Source organism: Caloenas nicobarica, chromosome Z (genome assembly GCF_036013445.1).
Source record: "Caloenas nicobarica isolate bCalNic1 chromosome Z, bCalNic1.hap1, whole genome shotgun sequence".
NCBI classification, from domain to species: domain Eukaryota; kingdom Metazoa; phylum Chordata; class Aves; order Columbiformes; family Columbidae; genus Caloenas; species Caloenas nicobarica.
Window position 1 is genome coordinate 60,716,973 of NC_088284.1, and position 21,741 is coordinate 60,738,713.

Sequence of the window (21,741 nt, forward strand, 5' to 3'; positions counted from 1 at the left end):
TTGACAGCAATGATTATGCAGCTGTGCCTTAAGTAATGTTGGTTTGCTGACCCAATGAGGAAGCTAAACCTGCCTGTCTCCCTTCTTTAGCCCTCCCCATCCCCTCCTCCGGATTCCAGTAGCTTAGCTTGCAAGTTGACTTATCATAAAAGGTTGGCATTAGAAAATGGTGACCTTGAAGTAGCACGGTGTAGTAGCACTGGGAAGTTCAAAAACATAGAGTGACTGGTCAGTGATACTCATGATAGTTCTCATATGATAGTTCACGCTAAAGCAATTGCTTGCAACATTTTAACTCTCATGCAAATATTATGTCTTCTCCAGCTCTGTCTTATCTGGTTATTTACCTATGTCAGGCAAAGTGAGTGAGAAGGTGGTGTCCTTGTGTTAGTGGTGTGATAGGACAGCTGCTGGAAACAAGTCAGTAAGAACTTCTGGTAAGCAGAATGAGGCCTGTTCTCTAGTATCCTTTCTTTAAGTAATAATGGCCAGTTCTGACAAACATAAAAATTTCAATGTAGTGACTACAAAAAATAACTAGAAATTCTCTTAATCTACGTTCACCTTGAACAGAATTCTTAAGTAGTGCAGGTCAACTTAATGAGGTGGTTGTGCACTGGGAGTACACACCTGTAATGTCCTCAGCTGTGCCAAAATCCCAATGCAATGTTTTCTAGTTTAGTCAGTATCCTGAAGCTGAATTTGTGGCTAGGTTTGATCCCATACAAGTGAAGACATTGAGAAAGGTTGTGTTTAAATTCTCCCGTCAGCTTAGCTCTCGTTTAAATGAAATGTATATATCTTATCCTAAGTTAAAATAAGAGGGTCAGCAAGGTAGGTGATAAGGTACATGATAGACAGCCACTTTCTTGACTTTAGTTATTTTTGCGGTATTCCAGATTGGGACACTGGTAGCAGCAGTAAAGTTATAGCTTTATGTGTTATTGGTATTTTTTAAATAAGTGCTTTTAAATTTGCTTGATAATGGTTCAGCTTTGATTTGGAGAAAAAGACTAAAAAAAGTTGCTGAAAATAGAAATCACTCCTTGTTCGTCTGTACGGGAGAGAGATGTTTGTGGAGAAAAAGTATAGTCCTTAGTTTATAGTTGGTATTAGAGTTGTTGCTACAAATGGCTGTTGAGCAAGATAATCTGGAAGAGCCTGACTGTATTTGATCTGTTAACAGAATTATCCTAGCATATAGTTATTGTATAAACTCTAATAAGAGTGGTAAAAGTTTTTTGCTGGTACAACTTGAATGAAAATGCCTCAAAGTAAAACAAACAAAAAACCCCTGAACCATCTAGCCAAAAAAAAACCCCCAAAGCAAAACTGTATGGGAAGTGACAGAAACACTTTTGCTTTCTATAACTCTGCATTGCAGTATACCTAATCACAGTATGATTTTTTTGGTTTTTTTTAGCTCAAAGTCTTTCCCTTCTCTCCCAATCTAATCAACACATATTTAGTATAATAGAAGAGCTGAAGTGTGATTTGAGACTAAGCTTTCACATGTTTGAATGCAAGAGTCTCTGCTTCCCTATATCTTTTAGTAATGTGAAATAACTAGATTTTGGAAAGTGAGGTTGAGTGAAATCGCTCTGTGCCTTGCTATTGTTTGTTTAAAAACAGACAGAATCAGAGTCTAGGATGGTTTCCTGTTTAAAAATGCTGATTTGGCATGACCTCCTTTGCATATCAACCTATTGTAATGGTCTTGATATTCTGTAATTAAGTGTTTTAATGGCAGTGCTGGAATTCAAGATTATCAGTGTTTGTGGCTGAAGCCCATGAAACCTTTTAAGTTTGTTCTATCAATATCTGAGGGCATAGCTCTTCCAAAATTGAGAATATATGAAATACTTTAAGATGGCTGAGTGGAAAGTTCTTTTTAAATGCTGGCTATTTCATACCTTTAGAGGTTTATCAGTTTAAAATAAACTTAAGTAGATATAGTAAGGGTTAAGAAACTGACATTTTATGTAAAATCTGTTATTAGAATATTGTGGTGAAACAAGTGCTTGTAGCATAAGCACAGCAGTCTGTCATGAATTCTGAGTCTTCATATATTAAAAAAACAAGCTTTTGAAATTTCCTGATGTCAGCTGACAGTTTTTTTGTCAAACTGCAATATTTTAGAAATGTTATCAATTGCAGTTGTTCTGTTGAAAGAAATATTTCTGGCTCTGTTGATATTTTTCTAGGAATTGCTAGTCTCTTCTTGGAATTAAGAGGCATTCAATGAAAACCTAAAGTATCCTGCTTAATTTGTAGACTAAAAGCACAAAAACCAGAAAAAACCAGTAATTGTGGTGTTGTTTTGTTTTGTTTTGTTGTGTTTTGTTTTAAATTCAGCCAGAATAGTCTGCAGCTTCCTTCCAGCTCTTGGAGAGAATCAGTATTGGCCATTAGCCCACATTCTGGGATACTTTCCTGCCATACTTTCGTGCAGTGAGTGCAAGTACGAAGTCCCACTTCAATTAGTTCAATCTAATTTTACTACCATATTACAAAAGTCATTATTAAGTTTCGTGGTTTAACCCCAGCCAGCAACTAAGCCCCACACAGCTGCTGGCTCATTTCGCCCTGGTGGGAAAGGGGAGAGAATTGGAAGGGTAAAAGTGAGAAACACAGTTTAATAAGTAAAGCAAAAGCTGCGCACACAAGCAAAGCAAAACATGGAATTTATTCACAGCTTCCCACGGGCAGGCAGGTGATCACCCATCCCCCAGACAGCAGGGCTCCAGCACATGTTGCTTGGGAAGACAAACACCATCACCCCAAACATCCCCCGCTTCCTTCTTTTTCCCCCCAAATATATGCTGAGCATAATGTCATATGGTGTGGAATATCCCTTTGACCAGTCTGGGTCAGCTGTCCTGGCTGTGTCCCCTCCCAACTTCTTGCACACCTGGCACGGTGTGAGAAACTGAAAAGTCCTGGACTAATTAGCAACAACTAAAACATCTGTGTGTTATCAACATCACCCTTATTCTAAATCGAAAACACAGGAGTATGCCAGCTCCTAGGAAGAAATTTACCTCTATCCCAAGTGAAGCCAGGATAGTATCCACCCTTTGTTTTATACCATTTATGTCATGTTCAGCTCTGACACTATCCAGTACGTTCTCATTACCCGCCACTGCCCTTCCCATTCTTTGATATAAGAAACAGATGTAATTCCCTTTGTGCGTGAACCACCCTTATGAAATGCCTGTAAAATGTTCACAAAGTGTCCATTGAGTTCATTTAGTCCATGACTTTGGGCACCATCAGTTGTGGTTGTCACTCGGGAAGGAGAGGTGGTGTGTTGAGTGTGGTTACTGGGCACCAAAGCCAGCTCAAGTTGGGTCACTGCTGCACTTGCACTGCTTCTTGTAAGGCTTGTCCTCTGTTGGTTCGTGTGGTTCTTGCCATAGTGATTCCTATTACCTACAAATCAGATCGTGGATTACAATAGTTTAAAGGCATTTCCATTCTGTTTAGTCTGGCTTATTGGGTTTAACATTGCAATGAACCCCTAGCCTGGCTAGTAACAAGGGGTCCTGCTATAGTAATTCCCTTAATATACAACTCAAATGCTGGGTTTAACATTACTCCTAATTTGCCTACCTTCTTCCCCCCACCCTGGATGACAGAGGAGGATTGGGAATGGGGGTTGTAGTCAGTTCATCACATGTTGTTTCTGCTAGTCCTTCCTCTTCAGAGGGAGGATTCCTTATGCTCTTCCACTGCTCCAGCGTGGGGTCCCTCCTACAGGACACAGTTCTTCACAAACTTCTCCAACATGGAGAAGCCCTTCCCATGGGCTGCAGTTCATCATGAACTGCTCCAGCATGGGTCCCTTCGGTGGGGTACAGTCCTTCGAGCACATCTGCCTTCTCCAGTGTGGGGTCCTACACAGGCTGATGGTGGATCTCTGCTCTACCCTGGACCTCTATGGGCTGCAGGGGGACAGCTGGCCTCACCATGGTCTGCACCACAGGCTGTGGGAAAGTCTCTGCTCCAACATCTGAAGCACCTCCTCCCCCTCCTTCTTCACTAGCCTTGGTTCCTGCAGAGTTGTTACAGCTCAAGTTCACACTGGAGTTCCAGCCTGCCCAGTACAGCAGCACAGATACAGCAGCGATGCCCTGGCCATCTGCCAGCCCAGGCGCATCGCCATTGCTGTTATCAAAATGTTCCCAGGCCCTGCAGAGTAAGATCATAAGCAGTAGAGCGAGTAGCCACTAATAAGCACTAGACTCTAATATACAGTAAGGTAAGCAAGCCCCATGGCAAGCACAGAAGCCTGCTGATTAATAGCTAAGCAGCAATAACACCTGTAAATTTGATCTAGCACATTCCATTCAAACCTGTAGTTATCTTGAACCCTTCAAGCCCCACGTTGAGTGCCAAAAAGGTCTGCTGTGGTTTAACCCCAGATAGCAACTAAGCACTGCACAATTGCTCGCTCACTCTTCCCCAGTGGGGTGCAAGAGAAAACTGGAAGAGTAAAAGTGAGAAAACTCATGCGTTGAGATACAGACCGTTTAATAGGTAAAGCAAAAGCTGCTGCGCACACAAGGAAAGCAAAACATGGAGTTCTTTCAATACTTCCCATGGGCAGGCAGGTGTTCACCCATCCCCAGGACAGCAGGTCTCCAGCACAGGTAATGGTTACTTGGGAAGACAAACACCATCACCCCAAACATCCTGCCCTTCCTTCGTTTTCCCCCCAAATATATGCTGAGCATAATGTCATATGGTGTGGAATATTCCTTTGGTCAGCTGGGGCTGGCCGTGTCGCCTCCAACTTCTTGCGTGCCTGGCATGGCTGAATAGTCTTTGCTTAGCAACAACTAAAATATAATTGTATTAGCAACATCATTCTCATTCTAAATCGAAAACACAGGAGTATGCCAGCTCCTAGGAAGAAATTTAACTCTATCCCAGGCAAAACTTGGACACCTGGATAAAACATGAAGAAAACATATCTATGGGCAGAAAACAGAACATTAAAATAAAATTAATCTCTACCTCTGATACACTTAAGAAAAGTGGCAGTGCATACAAGAAAATTTGTAGCTTTGTAAGCTGTGGCAAGGTATGGCAATAGTTTCTTGAGGAGTTCCCAAAGGAATTTGTACAGATATTCCTTTGTTCAGCAGTAGAGGTTAGTTATTTGTGTTTAGAGTTTTGGCAAGGAGGGTGACTTAGGATTGGTCTCTTGAAGAGACAGCGTGTGGTGACCTAATGCTGAGAATATTTTTGCCTGTAAGAAAGACAAAACCTAAAAAACTTCACATGGCTAATAAACTAAACCTGGTAACTGGAGATTCTTTTGTCTCAGGTTTGTCATATCCTCATATGAAGCCTGTATTTGTGGGGCAGGACGTGAAGTGATATGAATGTTGTGTAAATTTAGAATGAGACCTCAGTGCTGTAGATTTTTAAGTATCTGAAAATGCTTTAAAAACTGAAGTTGTTTTCTAACCAATATGGGCACATCAACAAGCTAGTGTTTATATCCTAGCTTACAATGCTGGATTGTTACTTATACATCTGGTTACTTTACTTATGTCCTACTCTTTCTGGCACTTCTCAAAGCTTTTTACTTTTCTATAGCAAGATGGTTTATAGGTGCCATAAATTACGTCATCAGTGGGGATTTTTTCCTGATTCAGCGAACTTAAGATTAGTGTGTACAAAAGTTTTGAACTTCAAACTCTGCAAAGGTAACTGATGAGGTGTACGGTTAATTAACTTACTAAATAATTTTCGTTTGGAATTAAGCTTGTGCTCAACTTTAACAGTGTGGTTTTCCCTGTAAGTTGTTTTTGGCATTGGTTGGAAAATGTATTTTTAAAACTAGATTAGTTGTAGAATTTTTATTAATCGTTATGGTACTTGCTAGCCTTTGCTGTGGTTTGAGAGGTTTAAAATGTCATCAAGAAATCTTCGCAACTGGAATAACAGTTTGGTAAACTATTTAGCTTTTTTACACAAATAGTTGATATACTAGCTAGTTATTTCCCAAACCACAGAAACCTGTTATTGATTGTATAGAAAAGGCTGTACTAAGAACTGCTTTTCTAAACCCTTATTCATTCTTTATAGTTGTTCCTATAGACTATCTTTTAAATTTTTGTTTGTCCAGCTCTTGCCAATCTGTGTATGTATAGTTCTGGATCCAGCCAGACATATTTAGTCTTTGCTGGTGGCTGCCTGCAGTGTGCAGTGGAGAGATGCAGGTTTAGGGGTGAGAAGATGCTAGTTGTATGGGTATCAAAGCTCAAGATGTAGCTTGTTTTACTCTTGAGAACCATTCCTAGAAAGCCTGGCGGGCAGTGAATTATTAGTGAAGAATCACATATTTAGAGGTGATGATGCAGGCTCTTTGAATCAGGTATTAACAAAATCAAGTCTTCAGCTGTACAGACAATTCATTGACTGATGTCTTCACATGAACCATTTTGAAAGTTAATAAACATTATGTAATTGTGCTAATGCAACAATAATAGTTGACAGTTTTTTGCTTTTGTGCCTTCAGGAAGATCAACTTAGAGTTCTTGGTGGTGTAAGCTCATTTAGAAACATTGTTTGCCCTGTTTTTCTCACAGGTATAATGCTCTTAATATTAGTAGTTGAAACATCAAGGTGTTGAGGTTTTTTTATTTTCTTTTTTTCCCCCCCCCCGAAAGTACTATTGAATAAACTATTTTAGCAGAAAGAATTAAAAATACCATATCCTCAAAGTAGTATGAAAATATTTTACCTTGTTTGTATCAATTATTTGTTCTAAAGATACTTACTGATGATCAGGTCTGGAATCTTCAATATTTTTTTCATTAAAATGTCACCATTACTTCCGAAGCAGCTGCAGTTTGATTAGAGAGACTGGATTATTTGGTTTTTATTTTTAATTACTGTGCTACCTGCCATTAGCCACACTGTTTGGTTTTTTTTGAAGCTTAATATTTGTTGATTGTGAGAGTATCTCTGAACTTTTCTGAATTATTATCCAGCCATAACAGCTGCCTGTATTACTATGATTACCCCAGATAGTAAGGTGAAAACTTAAATCCTAATGTAATGCTATTTCTACCTCTGGAATAGAATTCTCCAATAGTAAGCAGAAAATGGCGACTATAATTGTGAAAACCTGGAGACTTAGACTAAAGAAGATGTGTTATACTTAATTGCAAGTAATAAAGAAGTCTATACGTACATCCTTTCAGATCATACTGTAAATTATTTCTGAAGTATTTCTTGTCTTTTTTGGGGGAAGGCAAGAAGGGATGGGGGATGGCAAAGGTTTAAATAAACTTCTCCATTTTCTCATTGCTGCATCTTGCATCAGAGTCTGAGCTTATGGTTTTTTCTTCTAACAGGACCTGTGTTACTTTCAGAGCCAGTTCTTCCCCTGTGAGGAAATCAAATGAATAAAAAGTGTTACAACTTCATGCTAAGAATTTTAGCAATTCACTTATTTATAGGCTCCTCTTTCATTTAGTTAGAATGGAACAGCAATAGAGGGTTAATGGGAAAGTTTAGAGAACTGGAGATCAGAGAAAGAGGACAAGCCCTAAAGGGAGACTTGTATTTACTGTTCTTCTTTACCCTTATTTAAAAGGTGATTCGTGAGGTACGGTTACATAGTCTTTCAACATCGGAAAGACATTTTGTTACACGATATAGTACTCTGTTTTCTGTGAACAAGCATATCACTGATGACAGGCAAAATAGGGAACAGAGAATGAACCTGGTGATATTAAAAATACATCTTGATCTCCAAGATATGAAACTTCCCCAGAGACCTTCTAATCTACCTTTAAAATAGCAGCCTGCATCTTCCGATGTTTGGGGTTTTCTTGGATTGCAGATGTAGCAGGAGATTTTTCTCAGTTCTGAGTGTTAAGGGATTTTACTCACAGATTTAGTTATGTTAAGAGATACCTTGCAAATAGAAGTGAAATTATTGTATTTGTTTTGACATGCAGTTGGTTGGTCACTGGAATGTGTCCATTCCTCTCAATTCTTATGCAAAAGTGAGTTACTTAAAGTTTGGCTACAATGATTGCAGATGCTGATGTGGCAACCCAGACCAAACATTCTTTCCTGTTTCCGTCAGCAATACGCATTCTTTGTTTAAAGGTCAAAGTAACTAAACTAGTAAGGCTGACTCATGCAGATGTGGACTGTGTAAAGGCAGTGCACTTTTGACTGTGTTCCCTTTGCACCCATAGTAAGGGTTTCTTTTTTAATCAGTGAATTTGATGTAACTGCAGGCAATGAATTAAAATACTGACATTTTGGAGTTTCAGTCATGGTGATAGTTCCCTCAGGGGAAAAAGATACACTCTGCAGATGGTAACAGATTTGCTGAAACTAGCTCATGAAACTGAAAATATTCAAATATTCTTGCAAACTATTTTTATCAAAGATGCTTAAGGGAAAAGAAGCCTGACCACATGGAGACTTGAAATTTCTCTTCCAGCAAAGGATGTGTTTTAAACTATGTTGTTCCCATTCTGACTTTACAGTTTGTGCTGTGCAGAAACACAGTGTTCATACTTGCTTATGTACCTCAGTCAGTTACAACAGGCATGTTTTATGGTGTGTTACATGGACATAACAGCAACATTTATGTATTACACAACCCTTTTCTCTCAATTTTAGTTGTTTGCTTGGAGGATTCTTGATAAGCCAGAGTCATTTGCTCTTGCTGGGAGTATACTATCTGGACTGTTATGTCCACATGTGTTGAAAGGTGTCTCTCCAAACACCTGGGGTTCTGTAAGTGTTTCTTCAGCCCCCAGCATGCTGCATTGCAGATAGTGACATAGGGATTTGGAGGAATTAATCCTGTATCATGTATTTTTTTATCTGCGAATTCCCTCACTCTGAACGATACCAGGCCACATCAGGTGAATTTTGCTTCATGAACTTAGAAAAATGCACTCTCGTACTGTTTAAAAAGTGCTCACAACCACCTCATGATGCTAGTACTAACTAGTCTATTATTATTGTTGTTGTTGTTGTTATTATTATTTCTGGCCTCTTGTGGGTCCGTGATAGCTAGCTTACATGAAGCTGTCTTTCCCAAGACAGCTGTATTTTGTAATTAATTTTCTTTTGAAATGCAAAATGAACATTTTAATAATTTAATGTTAATACAAGTTACCATCTGTGGGTGGCAGAATAATTATCTTTACAGTAACTTTTCTCATTTTTTGCTATAATCCTTCATGGTCACTGTGGTTTTGTTCTAGAAAGATGTTGCTACTTCATCTGCTACCTCCAGAATGTCAAAGATTGCCTTTGGTTCTACCTTAGCTAGCATATATCTTTGTCCTTGCTGCATAAGAAAAGGTGTAGTATCTATCAAAGAATAACAGATACAATTTTTGTGTTTTGCTGTGAAATGGTAATGGAATTAAAGCACTAGATATCAACTGAGATAGCTCAATCTCTTTCCTGCCTTGGTTATCCTTGTGGTGTCAAGCTTATCTAAAACTGCAGCTCCTTTGGTTTCTGCCATGCCTTAGGCAGTTGCATTGGCTATCCTGGTGTAAAATAAAATAAGTGTTTTGTCAGTTAAAATCCAGGTAAAAAATATATAGATTTGTGTACCTATCATTTCAGACTAATGAAGTTAGACTAAACTCTGAATTTTCTACAATGCCTTTTTCATGCATACTTTGCTTTGTTTACTACCATAATACCAAGTAAACTCCAGCTCTGAAGCCCTCAGGACAGGAAAGACATGGACCTGTTGGAGAGGGTCCAGAGGAGGCCACAAAAATGATCAGAGGGCTGGAACAGCTCTGGTGTGAGGACAGGCTGAGAGAGCTGGGGTTGTTCAGCCTGGAGAAGAGAAGGCTCTGGAGAGACCTGATTGCGGCCTTTCAGTACTTAAAAGGGGCCTGTAAGAAAGTTGAGGACATTTTTAGCAGGGTCTGTTACAACAGGACAAGGGTTAATAGTTTTAAACTAAAGGAGGGGAGATTCAGGCTAGACATGAGGAAGAAACTTTTTACAATGAGTGTGGTAAAACACTGCCCCAGGTTGCCCAGAGAGGTGGTAGATGCCCCATCCCTGGAGACATTCCAGGCCAGGCTGGACAGGGCTCTGAGCAACCTGATCTAGTTGGAGATGTCCCTGCTCATTGCAGGGGGGTTAGACTAGATGACCTTTGAAGGTCCCTTCCAACACAAACTGTTCTATGATTCTATAATGCTCATGACACGGATAAGCTGGATGACATGTTGCAATACTTAAGATTATAGGTCAGTCTTCATTTAAAAAAAAAAAGTTAATGAAGCACATGATACATCTGATAACGCAGACAAATAAGGCATACGTTAATGATGCTGTATTGAGCTTTAAAGTCACTGCATTTTGTTAGAGAATGAAATGTGAAATTCAAAATGAATAAAATACAGATTGGAAGCTTTCTACATCTAGAAGTTCATACTGTGTAATGATCTGTTTAAAGGAAGAGAATCAGTGCTTATTTATCTCCTTTCTTAGTCGCTCTTAGGTTTATTTATTTGCTATAGGGAGATAGATTTATATGAATTACTCTACGAAGTGGCTACCTGTTGGGTTATGTTGTTGAATAAATAGTATAAACATTGATCCGAAAAGAGGAACTGAAGAAACATGGACATTTTACTGTCTATAATATCTGTAATGCATCTTGGCAAAGAATGAATTGGAGATACTTAAAATTTCAACACATTTAATTAATGGAAACAGTTGAATACAATTTTATTGAATCAGAATTTGCCTTAATATGTATCACTTATTTTAGACTTATTATAAGACACTTATTATAAGACAGGCTACACAGCTATTGTAGTGTTCATTCTCTGTTCATTGTCTTATGTTGCTTACATACTCTTTATAGGCATATGGGTTGATACGACTGACAAAACATTTTGCTCTGAAATTATGTCCTTGATACGTGAGTGCTGCTTGTGGCAGGTTGCACCTGTCCAGTGTATATATTAATATATGTAGGGGAAAGGAAGCCACAGGAATGTAAGTCAGTAACTGTTCTCTTGTAAGAGACATCTTGTTTCAATTGTAGTGTATCTCTTATTTTAGAGGAAGCCCACATCTGAAGGGAACCCCACATTATAAGGAAGAACAATGTGCTCCTTCATTAAATCTAGAAATGAAGAAAGTGCTGGACTTGCAAGCCTCTATCACAAGGTATGTACACTAATCATGTCTTTAAAATTTTTCTGCATATAGCCATTACTTGTTAAAAAATGAAGGGGAAACTGGATGGAAAAAAGCTTGTTAAGGACTAATAGTTACTAATACTAACTCTAAGGAGATGAAAAAGTAGATTGCTGTTTAAGAATTCTTTCTGTGCTTGGCTATACTGATATTTTTGACATGTAGAAGTGTATAGCACATATATATTCAGTATTACATTATGTTACTATAAATGTGTTTGTGCTTGGGCTTAAAGTATGGATTAGAGATTTCATGAAGACATAGGTATATAAGAGCAAAATGATACAGAGCATTTCAGCATTTCTTGAGCTGACCACAGAGAGTCCCTATTTGTCCTGGAAAAACTTTTTGTTTACCTCTTCCTTTTTTCTTCTGGTGATTGTCTTCCCTATAAATAAACTTTGAACATACTAAGTATGCGTGTGTGAAAAGTTGGTGGAACAGTATAGCACTGGCATGGGGTGGAAAAGTAACAAAGTGCAATTTGTGAATTAATTGATTTTTCTGTTGCATTGATTTGAGATATAGTTTTTTGGACAATGACAAATACCTTTATTAGTTTGCAGTCCATGTTAGAGGATCTACTTGTTGCTACTGCTGATGGATTTCTCCATCTTATTCACTGGGATGGTGTGACCAACGGAAGGAAGGCCATCAACCTATGCACGGTTCCGTTTTCTGTGGACCTGCAGTCTTCTCGAGGTAGGTTTTTGGGGTTTTTATTGCTTATGATTGTTAACTATTGGCAAATACCATCTACTATAAAATATTATCTCTGTTCTCAAGCAGAGATGGGAAAAATATCCATTTCATGAATGTGAAAAAATAGCCTGTTGAAATTATTTTTTTTCTGTGAAGTAATAAGTAAGCAACTGAAATGTCTGTTGGCTTGCAATACGACTGTGTTGGCACATTTTTAAATTACTGGTATTTTCTCAGCAGGTTCGTTTTTGGGCTTTGAAGATGTTTACATCAGAGACATGGAGTACTGTGCCACACTCGATGGTTTTGCTGTTGTTTTTAATGATGGCAGAGTTGGTTTCATTACACCAATGTCAAGTAGATTCACTGCTGAGGTATTTTTCCTTTAGCATTTCTAACATGCACTCTACAATAAATGTGTTTTGCTTGGTCTCTGCATTTCAGTTAGCTTTCTACTTTAATTTCTGTTCAGCTGCAAAGAAATGAAAATGTAGCAACTGCTTAAGAGATAATGTAAGAACAAGACTATTTCATAGCATAATTTGAACTGCTTTGTTCTAGGGCTAGTACCTGTCTATGGGAGAGCGTAATTGATAGTAGCTTTGATTTTTGCTTGTTTTTCAAAATGTCATTATGGTTCTGAGGACTTCTTACTGTCTCTGCAAGAGACTTCCTGTTGCTGGTTATAAGGGGGTTGATAGGAGGTGGTTTCTCCTATGGCAAAGTGTCATAGGTGCTGTTTTTAGCTTTTAGCCATAGTCAAGTCTAACAGTTCTCATAGTGAAAGCGTACTTCAGAATTTGTTCTAAAGGAATCTTTTCCAAGTTAGGTGTTTTCTTACCTGTAATTCAGCCTACAAACTATACTACATCTTGTCATCAGGTCTCTTTATTTTAATTACAAAAAACCTAGAATGATTTGCCTAACCTGTCCCAAACTCCTTCACACACTTAACAATATCTGCTGTTGCAGATGGGAATTTATTTTCCTATTTTGCATTTTGTCTTCATCCTTAGTACCTCTAGTCATTCTTATGCTGTATCAAGTATATTCTTGCATTACAGGTATTGACTTACTTTGGTTATGCAGAACTCTGATAAACAGTTTACTTACATACTGGCATCTTTCTGTAATTTTCGTTAGGAACAATGAAACCAGTTTTACATACTGTATTTTGTTGACCTGAGTCCTGTCAGTTAATCTTGACATTTACAATAGAAATTTCCTGAGGTGCTGAAGGTCAACTGGCATATCTGTAATATGGCTTAGATGGGTAGCACATGGGTGGAAGCTGACTATCATGAATAAAAGACCTGTTTAACCAAAAATTTTGTGAATTCCTTTCTTTGCAGCAGCTCCATGGTGTCTGGGCACAAGATGTGATTGACGGAACTTGTGTGGCAGTGAATAACAAATACAGGCTAATGGCATTTGGATGTGCCAAGTAAGTTTTGTAAGGTTGTAAGGAGGGAGAGATTTCATTGTAAAACTTTGTGGTGTAAGTACTAGTTTCTTCTTACAAAGTTGTGTTGCAAGAGCTGTAAAGGTGAAAATAATCAGTCTATCAAGAAGGTAGGAGGGAAGAAGAAAGAGCAATTGCCTGCTTGAACTGCAAGTGAAATTGATGCTTGCAGTTCAGCTCTGGAAAAAAAATAAAAAGGTGACTGGACCAGTTGCAAGGATTGGAAAGTGCCATTTTCCCAGTTAATCTCAAAGAATTATTATAAAGCCAGTTTTAAGCAGTTGATTGTATTAATATTGAAAATAATCAGTACTTCACACCCAACTGAGAAGATGCTCTGTGAAGTGTTGATTTAGTCAGGGAAAATGTTGCCTGTTTGAGTAACTGTGAATATCTAAAAATTAAATGTTGCAAAAGTGCCTTTTTATGTGTGTTTTTATGCTTACTGCTCCTTCCAGAGAGTTCGTTCTGTATAATACTGCTTTAGCTGGTCTAGAGTGCAGGTTAATTAATTAATTAGTGTGTGTTTGTTTGTTTTGGTTTTTGTTTGTTTGCATTTTATTTTGTTTTGTGTTTGGTTTTTTGTTTGTTTGTTTTCAGTTTGTGTTTTAGAGCATTTCAAAAGATCTGGGTGGTTTAGTCTTCAACTATCTTCTTAAGAAATAGTATTCTCAGGTTTAGTAATAATGCAGTGTGTTGGTGTTTGCCCCTGAAACAGGAACAGTTACTGTAATTCATTCATGTTTGTATGCATTAATACACTCCTGATGAAATTTGAGCACTGATTTAATACTGACTTCCCTCATGGATTGTGTTGCATTTGGAAGCCATAAATATACATTGATTGCATGTTTTCAGAGTATTAAATAGTCCTAGTGCATTGGTTATTATAGTATTTCTGGTTTGTGTCCCCTGCTGCCTTCTGGAAAGTATCTTATAAATTTGTGTCATAAAGTTCTTTGAGTGTTACTTGACACAATGTTTCTGTTCTAGATAAATTTGGTATTAGTGAGAAAAAAACAGCTTTTATTGACCTCTTGAAACTGATGAGAAATGTAAATGGTCTGTAGCCTAAAGCATGTGTAATCTCTTTCAGTGGCTCTGTGCAGGTTTATACGATAGATACCACCACTGGTGCCATGCAGTTTTCTCACAAATTGGAGCTGACACCGAAACAATATCCTGGTGAGCTACTTTTATTACTAGAATTTTCCAGCTGTTTTTAGGGTATTAAAAAATATTTTTATCCTTGGCTAGTAAACAACTCTTTGTTGTTTCCATTATCACTGATGGGATTCCTATTTAATCTTGCATGTTTGTAGTAATTTACTATTGTGCATTTATTGTTTAGCTGCTTGCTTGTAACTCACTTTTGGATGTGTTTCACATGTGAGGGTCTAAAGTTGTTTTGGCTTTTTTTTTTACTAAATCTGAATCTGAGGTAGTTTATAGGCAGTGCTGTTTATGGTTTTTCCTTTTTAAGTGCTGCAGATCTTAGTAGTTCCCACATGTAGCCTTGGGATTACTTTCCCATTACCCACCTGAGAAAATGTGAGAAAACTGATCACAAATATAATAGAAGTGTGAGTTAACTTGAAACAACTGGCAGGTAGGGTATAGAAAAAAATTGAGTAATCCAGCACTCTGCCTGAACTGCAGTGAACAAAAGCTCACGGGAGTTTTTCATGAGCGTTGTGGGTTTAGAGTGAGGAACATATAGAGTGGATAAATTGCATCCTCATCTGAAAATGTGTGCACCTATTAAGTCTCAACAAAAAAATCAAATATGTAGATAACAGAGTTTTACAGCTGTGCTAAGTTCCAAAGGAAGAAATTTCAAGGGTGACTATAAAAATCTTTTATCCTAAAATCATTTTACCAGAATTGCAATTTCATGGTTGTGTCCTAGCATGGTGTATTTCTGGCCTATTTCTTTGTATTCTTAATTTACTATGAAACCGAACATGTATTGGAAAGGAAATGTGAGTTCTTCATTTGTTGCATATTAATTTTGAGGTCGTCAGTTTGAATGCAGCGAAGATTTTAATTGAAAAATAAATTGTTTATTTTGATATATTTTTGCTGCTTCTCTTACAGGGAAAGCAGTTGAAGGATATTTGATGTTTTTCACATGGTTTTTTTATTGTCTGTTTTTAAACAGATATTTGGAATAAAACAGGACCTGTTAAACTAATCAGATGGTCACCTGATAGCTGTGTTGTGATGGTGACCTGGGAATGTGGAGGCTTGTCCTTATGGAGTGTTTTTGGTGCTCAGCTTATCTGTACTTTAGGAGGCGATTTTGCGTGAGTATCTTTAATGAAATTGTAAAATGTTTTATTAGAAACTTTTATTTTTCTAATTAAAAACATTTAATTAGAAAATAAATTAATGAACCAGCTTTTAAAAGCCCTTTTTCCATTATAATTCCTTAGATGTTGGAATAATTGAGTAAAATTTAGGAGAGGATCATTTGAATATAAATGAAAATGTGTTATTTTCCTTTTGTAGTGGTCTTTTTAGCCATAAAAGCAAATTACTCTAAAGGCAGTCTTTAGCAGGTAAATATTAAAATTCCCTCAGTGCCAGTACATATTTGCTGAAAATGTGCTAACATACAGAAATCACATTCAATCGATTTATGCCAGACATCTGATAATTGCTTTGCCTTTTACGTACTGTCATGGATCAAACAGGCTTTGTAGTTTGAGATGAGGTTCAATATGGAACCATATGACAATACAAAGATATGAAGATAATTTCTTATTTTGATGAAGTTATTTCCAAACTCAAACTTGTTCTGTTCTGTTTTTAAGGTATCAGTCTGATGGTGCCAAAAAGGACCCTCTAAAGATCAGTTCTATGGTAAATATGCAAAAATATTGTAATAGGTTGTTAATTTTTAAAATTATTTCTAGTAAAACAGTTTTTCAAAAAATCAAACTGAATTCTTTAGCTTCATTACTTTCAAAGAGTAAGATGTCTTTATCAAACTTCCTAACACCAATGTTGTATTGAGGGAAGAGGGGAGAGCTGATTTTTTTTTTTTTTTTTTCCCCATGTATAGTCTTATTCGTGAAGTGTGCATGACATGGCTTTTCTGGGTGTTGCTTTTAATGTTAAGGATGAACAGTTTTGGTTTTCCTTAATCTCTTTTTTTTTTTTTTTTAATCTGGCACTGTATTTCAGAGTACAATGAGACACAAAACAACACTAATTGTAAACTTACATACTTCCCTCAAATTACTATCTTACCTTTGGCTGTTGAAGCAGCTTAACTTAGAATATGAACTCAAGAGAAACTTAACTGCTGTTGTTTTAATACAAACTCATTAACATTAAATCCTGCTAGTCTGTCTAATCAGTTGTTGACAAATATCGAACAGAATCATCAAGACCTCTTTTACAAACCATGATGAATTGTGTACAATACTTCTAAACCGTGATTTTATTTATTGGTAACCTACTTGCTATGAAGATTGACAAATTTAAGCATGCATCCCAGGTGGATGTACATATTTGCAAGGACAGTACAATGTACCTTTTAAAAAAGCGCAAAGATTGCGATTCTCACTGTTAAACTTAATGAACAACAACTAATGTAATTTTGAGGATCAGTATTTTTTCATACCTGATTCTCCTTGCAGCTTTTTTGTTAGTTGCTTTAAGCTGCAAACTAAACAATCTTCATTACTTATGTGGGTGTCTTGCATAGTTACTTTTCATTTAATCAACATTTTTACATAAAGAAAAGAATTCAAGCTAGATTCTTGCTGTTCCTTGTGGATTTTACTGCTATGGGTTACTTATGATTCCTATAATGATACATTTTAGAACACCAAACTGCGGTATTTTACTAAGCTCATGTCTATCATAAGATCAGTTACAGTAAGTTTCTGTAATTCTTGTTTTCTGAAACTGTATAGTGTTGGGTTTAGGTTTTTATTATTATTATTCTTTTACGTTCAGACATGGGGATCAGAAGGGTATCATCTGTGGGTTATTGATGGGAATTCTTCAAACATGAAACCTGAAAAAGATGCAAAAAATGAAGCTCGCCAGTTTGGTATTCTGCAGTTTCATTTCATCAAGAGTGCACTCACTGTTAATCCTTGCATGGTAAGTTTTGTGTTGATAAATATCCTTATTTTTGAGAATATTTCCAGTTTCCAGATGACCTCTGAGTTATTCTCTTAACAGGTTTTATGTCTGTTTTGCAGCCATTAGATTGGTCTCCCTTTTTTATCCTAGGGTCTTTAAAATGGTCCTTTGGAAATACTGTTATACAATATTGTAACGTAAAATCTACTAGTATGTTGTGATACAAAAGCTGAAACCTGCTTTAACGCTTAGTTTTCGTATTGTTTACGTAGAACTCATTAATATATTGATCATGTGTTTTCCTTTGTTTTCTGTACAGGGAGTTCAAAGTTGCTTTTTGTTTTGTTTTTAATATAGAGTAACCAGGAACAAGTCCTCCTTCAAGGAGAAGATCGCTTGTATTTGAACTGTGGAGATGCAACACAGGCTCAGAGTCCCAGAAATACATCAGCACACTCTGAACATAAACCTACCAGGGAAAGAGGCCCATTTTCAGATGGCAGTTTAGATTCTCAGGGTTTAAGCACTTTACTAGGACACAGGCATTGGCATGTTGTACAGGTAATTGTCGCTGGTTGCCCATATGTGATCTGTGCTTGTGAGAGTTTATAGGACTGGAATTTGTAGCTGTTGTTATCACCCTCTGCCATACTCTTTTCCTCTAGTATGAGATCATTGCCTATTTATTGTCTCTTGGGTTTCCCCTGGTACAGCTTTTTCTGATTGCCAAATGATAAAGGAATGTTGGCTGTCTTAGTCTTGTGGCTATGAGTTTGCATCCTAGTTCAAAAAAAAAGCTGAATATCTTTTTAACTTCTGGAAGGAATAGTTAAATTAGCTTCCTGTGCTTCGAAAGGGAGAATAAGTGCGACATGCAAGAAATCCTTTAGAAAATTGTTCTGTAATTTTATGCAAATTGCTTTAGGAATATTCAACAGATGAATACAGCATTTGGACTTTGGCTGTATTTTCAAGCAGTCTTAGGTGGCATCTATTTAAACATGTAATTAAAACTTCACAGCATCAAGCTTGCAAAGAAGAAATTATTTCCAGGGCTAGTAATGGGACAGATTCCATTTTCGCTGTAATATAGAGGAAAAATTCAGTAAATTTTAATCTGTGTTCCGTTCCCTAACAATCTGTAATTCTAATGTGTCTTCTTCCATACTTGAATTGGTAGATATTTTTCTGAATAATGGTTTTTTAAAAGGCCCCCAGGATTTTATTTTTCAAACAGCACATGAATTGGTATTACTAAACAGCATTTGACTCTTAGCATGTATGTCAGGTTCTAGATACTGTTGAATTTCCACTTTAACTGGCCAGGTGGCTCTTCTGTCTTCTGGAACTGGCGCAGGAGGGGGAATTCTGTGTAGGAGTATAACACAATTGGAATTACTATGGGGAGCAACATTCCCATGAGAACAGCCAGTAGCTGGGTAATGAGAGCACTTACTGCCTTGTATCAGACCAAGGATGGGTGTTTGAACAGCGTTTCAACCTGGATTTGTATCACCCCATGTGACATGAAGAATGCAGGATCAAGATTTAATTTGACATGTCCCAGTCAAGTGCTTTCATAACATGGCTTTTGGATGTGCTGGTTTGTATTTCTGATGGGATTAGAAATTTCATCCTACCACTGAAAGTCCCTCCTGAATTCGTGTTTACCAAAACTTGTATGTTCCCAGGAAAGGTTCTGATGGAGGAGAAGTACCTAAGGGGGAAAAGAGCAAATTTTAACTATTAATCTCTGATATGGTATTAGTTGTTTCATGTTGTTAATGTATTTCTTGTATTAAAAACAAGCTAACGTTTAGGCTTCAGTAACTTTCAGGGGTGGGAGGGAAAGGGGTGGAAAAAGTAATTGTATTTAAAAAAGAAATCTCAACATTATAAACCTTTAAGCCAGTGTTTTGGAAAAACATGGATGTTGTACACTTTTCATTAGAACATTATAATTAATCACTAATGGTGCTTGGTATAGTTACATGGTTTTGGTTTTCTCTTTTTTTTAGATTCATAGTACATATCTAGAGAGCAACTGGCCTATAAGGGTGAGTTATTTTAAGAGTATGTTCTTGCCTCTTTAAAAGTATTGGGTTTTTATAGCTGTCCCTTAGGGTTGGATGAGCTGTGGAAGATTAAATCACTGTTTTAAATTGCAGAAAGAAGAATATGTGGCAGTAAAGTAGATAACATGAAGATACTTTACAAGTTTTGACTCTGGCATATTGCCTTGTAGTGATGTACTTGGATAGGATATATTATTTAAATAAGTTCCCTCCTGAGGTTCTGTTTTTTTCCTCTTCGAACAGTTTTCAGCTATTGACAAGCTTGGACAGAATGTAGCTGTTGTTGGCAAGTTTGGTTTTGCACATTATTCTTTACTTACCAAAAAATGGAAGCTGTTTGGAAACATTACACAGGTGAGAGGTTATGGTACTATATTCAGGTCATATTTGTTGGCATGTGACTCTTGGAGAAAATGAAAAAATATCTTTTCCAAGTAAACAACCTGCAGACACACTTGGGAATAAGTATGCTGGTTTTGCATGTGTTTTTCATAAAATAACTGAAACACTAATCTTGTGGCTTTGGCACAAGACTTTGCATCTGATTATTAAAAGGTTTCCAAGTCTGAGTGTGCGTAGTCAGACACTTACTCCCATATGTCTTATCTGAGAGTTTGTCTGAAACATAGCTTTGGATGCCAAGCTTGTAAATTCTGGGCAGAAGCGGAAAGCTAATTTGAGAGAGTTCAGGGACACCAGTAGCATAAGGAACTGTGAAGCTGTGTTTTGTAGGATGGTGTTTGTCCTTCACATATTATTGTTTAGTACTTTGGGTTTTTTTAAACAACAGAAACTTCATATACATAGTTTGTCTTGCCACTATCAGTAAAGCTTGTAGAGGTCAAGTATGGTTTTCAGAAATCACCCATAGAATGTGTGTGTGTGTGTATGTAAATAAAAAAACATACGTACATATTTATGTCATTTGCTTGTTTTTTTCTTTTCAGGAGCAAAATATGGTGGTAACAGGTGGCTTAGCATGGTGGAATGACTTTATTGTTCTTGCATGTTATAATTTAAATGATCATCAGGAAGAGGTGAGGTATTTTTCCTCAAAGTAAATAAATCACACTTAGAATATCTGATCTGTTCTACAGTAGTATTGTAAATCTGAAAAGCTTGATACATAGGTAGCAGAAATTCTTTATTAATATGTAAGTAATTATTTGCAGAAAAGTTTATTATTGCTATTAAAAATGATTTTCTGCTGACTACCATGAATCTACTCATTCCTCTGAAAACTTCATGACATTTTTGCATGTTGGCATTAAGCCTGTTTTGTGGTATTTTGGCACACTTCTGGCAAGTTTTAAATTGGATGGGTAGAAGAGCTTTACTTACTGTTTGCTGTTTAAAACTAATGAATAAAACTCATTCCTTATGTTTGTTGTACGGTACTGTAGATTTGGCTGCACTGTTCTTTAACCACTTCGGATGCAGTAATGTAATGCAACGGGTAAAACATTTGATGAAACAAAAACCCAGTAATGTGTCTTGCTAGAAATCTTGGACAGCCATTCCACAAAAAAATAAAATGATAGAATATGGAATTACTATTAGTTTGTTGGTAAACAGAACCTTTATTCAAACTACTCCTTTTCCTTGTAGCTGAGAATCTACCTGCGAACGTCTAATCTTGACAATGCATTTGCACACATCACCAAAGTGCAAGCAGACACGTTACTACTGAGTGTCTTCCGGGACATCGTAATATTGTTCAGAGCAGATTGTTCCATTTGCCTTTACAGTATTGAGAGAAGGCCCGAAGGGTGAGTATCACTATTTAAATGCTTTTGCAGTATTGTGCTTGTAAATCTGTTCTCAGGCTGAGTAAATACTTAATATAAAGTCGTTTGATAACTTGTAGAGTCAGATTTTTAAAATACAGAGGGGTAAGTGTTATCTGCGTGCACAAGTGATAGTTCATGAATATTGTCACTTGCGTACGTGCAAGTAGGCACATTAGGTATGGAAGTGGTGACTGAGATAGGCGTGTTTCCAGCTGTCTGTACGAACATGTTCTAGCTGATAGGAACTTGAAAAATGAATGTAAATAGAAGAAAAAGGTACTAAAAGGCACCCACATATTTGAATGTTTCTGACATTACAAGTAGGAATTGGTGGGAGTGGCAGCAGGGTAGCAAAGTTCAAGAGAGAAAAGTTGGGTCT

At 37.1% G+C, this 21,741-nt stretch overlaps 1 protein-coding gene across 3 annotated transcripts in view; it reads left to right on the top strand.

Moving 5' to 3' along the window:
- Positions 1–21,741, top strand: part of RIC1 (RIC1 homolog, RAB6A GEF complex partner 1) — a 52,986-nt gene that overhangs the window by 19,535 nt on the left and 11,710 nt on the right. The window contains exons 4-16 of one of the 3 annotated variants that reach the window (XM_065656632.1): positions 11,095–11,202; positions 11,792–11,934; positions 12,172–12,308; positions 13,287–13,378; positions 14,493–14,581; positions 15,558–15,702; positions 16,213–16,261; positions 17,366–17,515; positions 17,855–18,058; positions 19,516–19,554; positions 19,816–19,926; positions 20,520–20,609; positions 21,181–21,341. In XM_065656632.1, the coding sequence (XP_065512704.1) occupies positions 11,095–11,202; positions 11,792–11,934; positions 12,172–12,308; positions 13,287–13,378; positions 14,493–14,581; positions 15,558–15,702; positions 16,213–16,261; positions 17,366–17,515; positions 17,855–18,058; positions 19,516–19,554; positions 19,816–19,926; positions 20,520–20,609; positions 21,181–21,341 (1,518 nt within the window). The remainder of the gene's footprint in view (positions 1–11,094; positions 11,203–11,791; positions 11,935–12,171; positions 12,309–13,286; positions 13,379–14,492; positions 14,582–15,557; positions 15,703–16,212; positions 16,262–17,365; positions 17,516–17,854; positions 18,059–19,515; positions 19,555–19,815; positions 19,927–20,519; positions 20,610–21,180; positions 21,342–21,741) is intronic. The other 2 variants (XM_065656634.1, XM_065656633.1) reach the window with 2 other exon arrangements.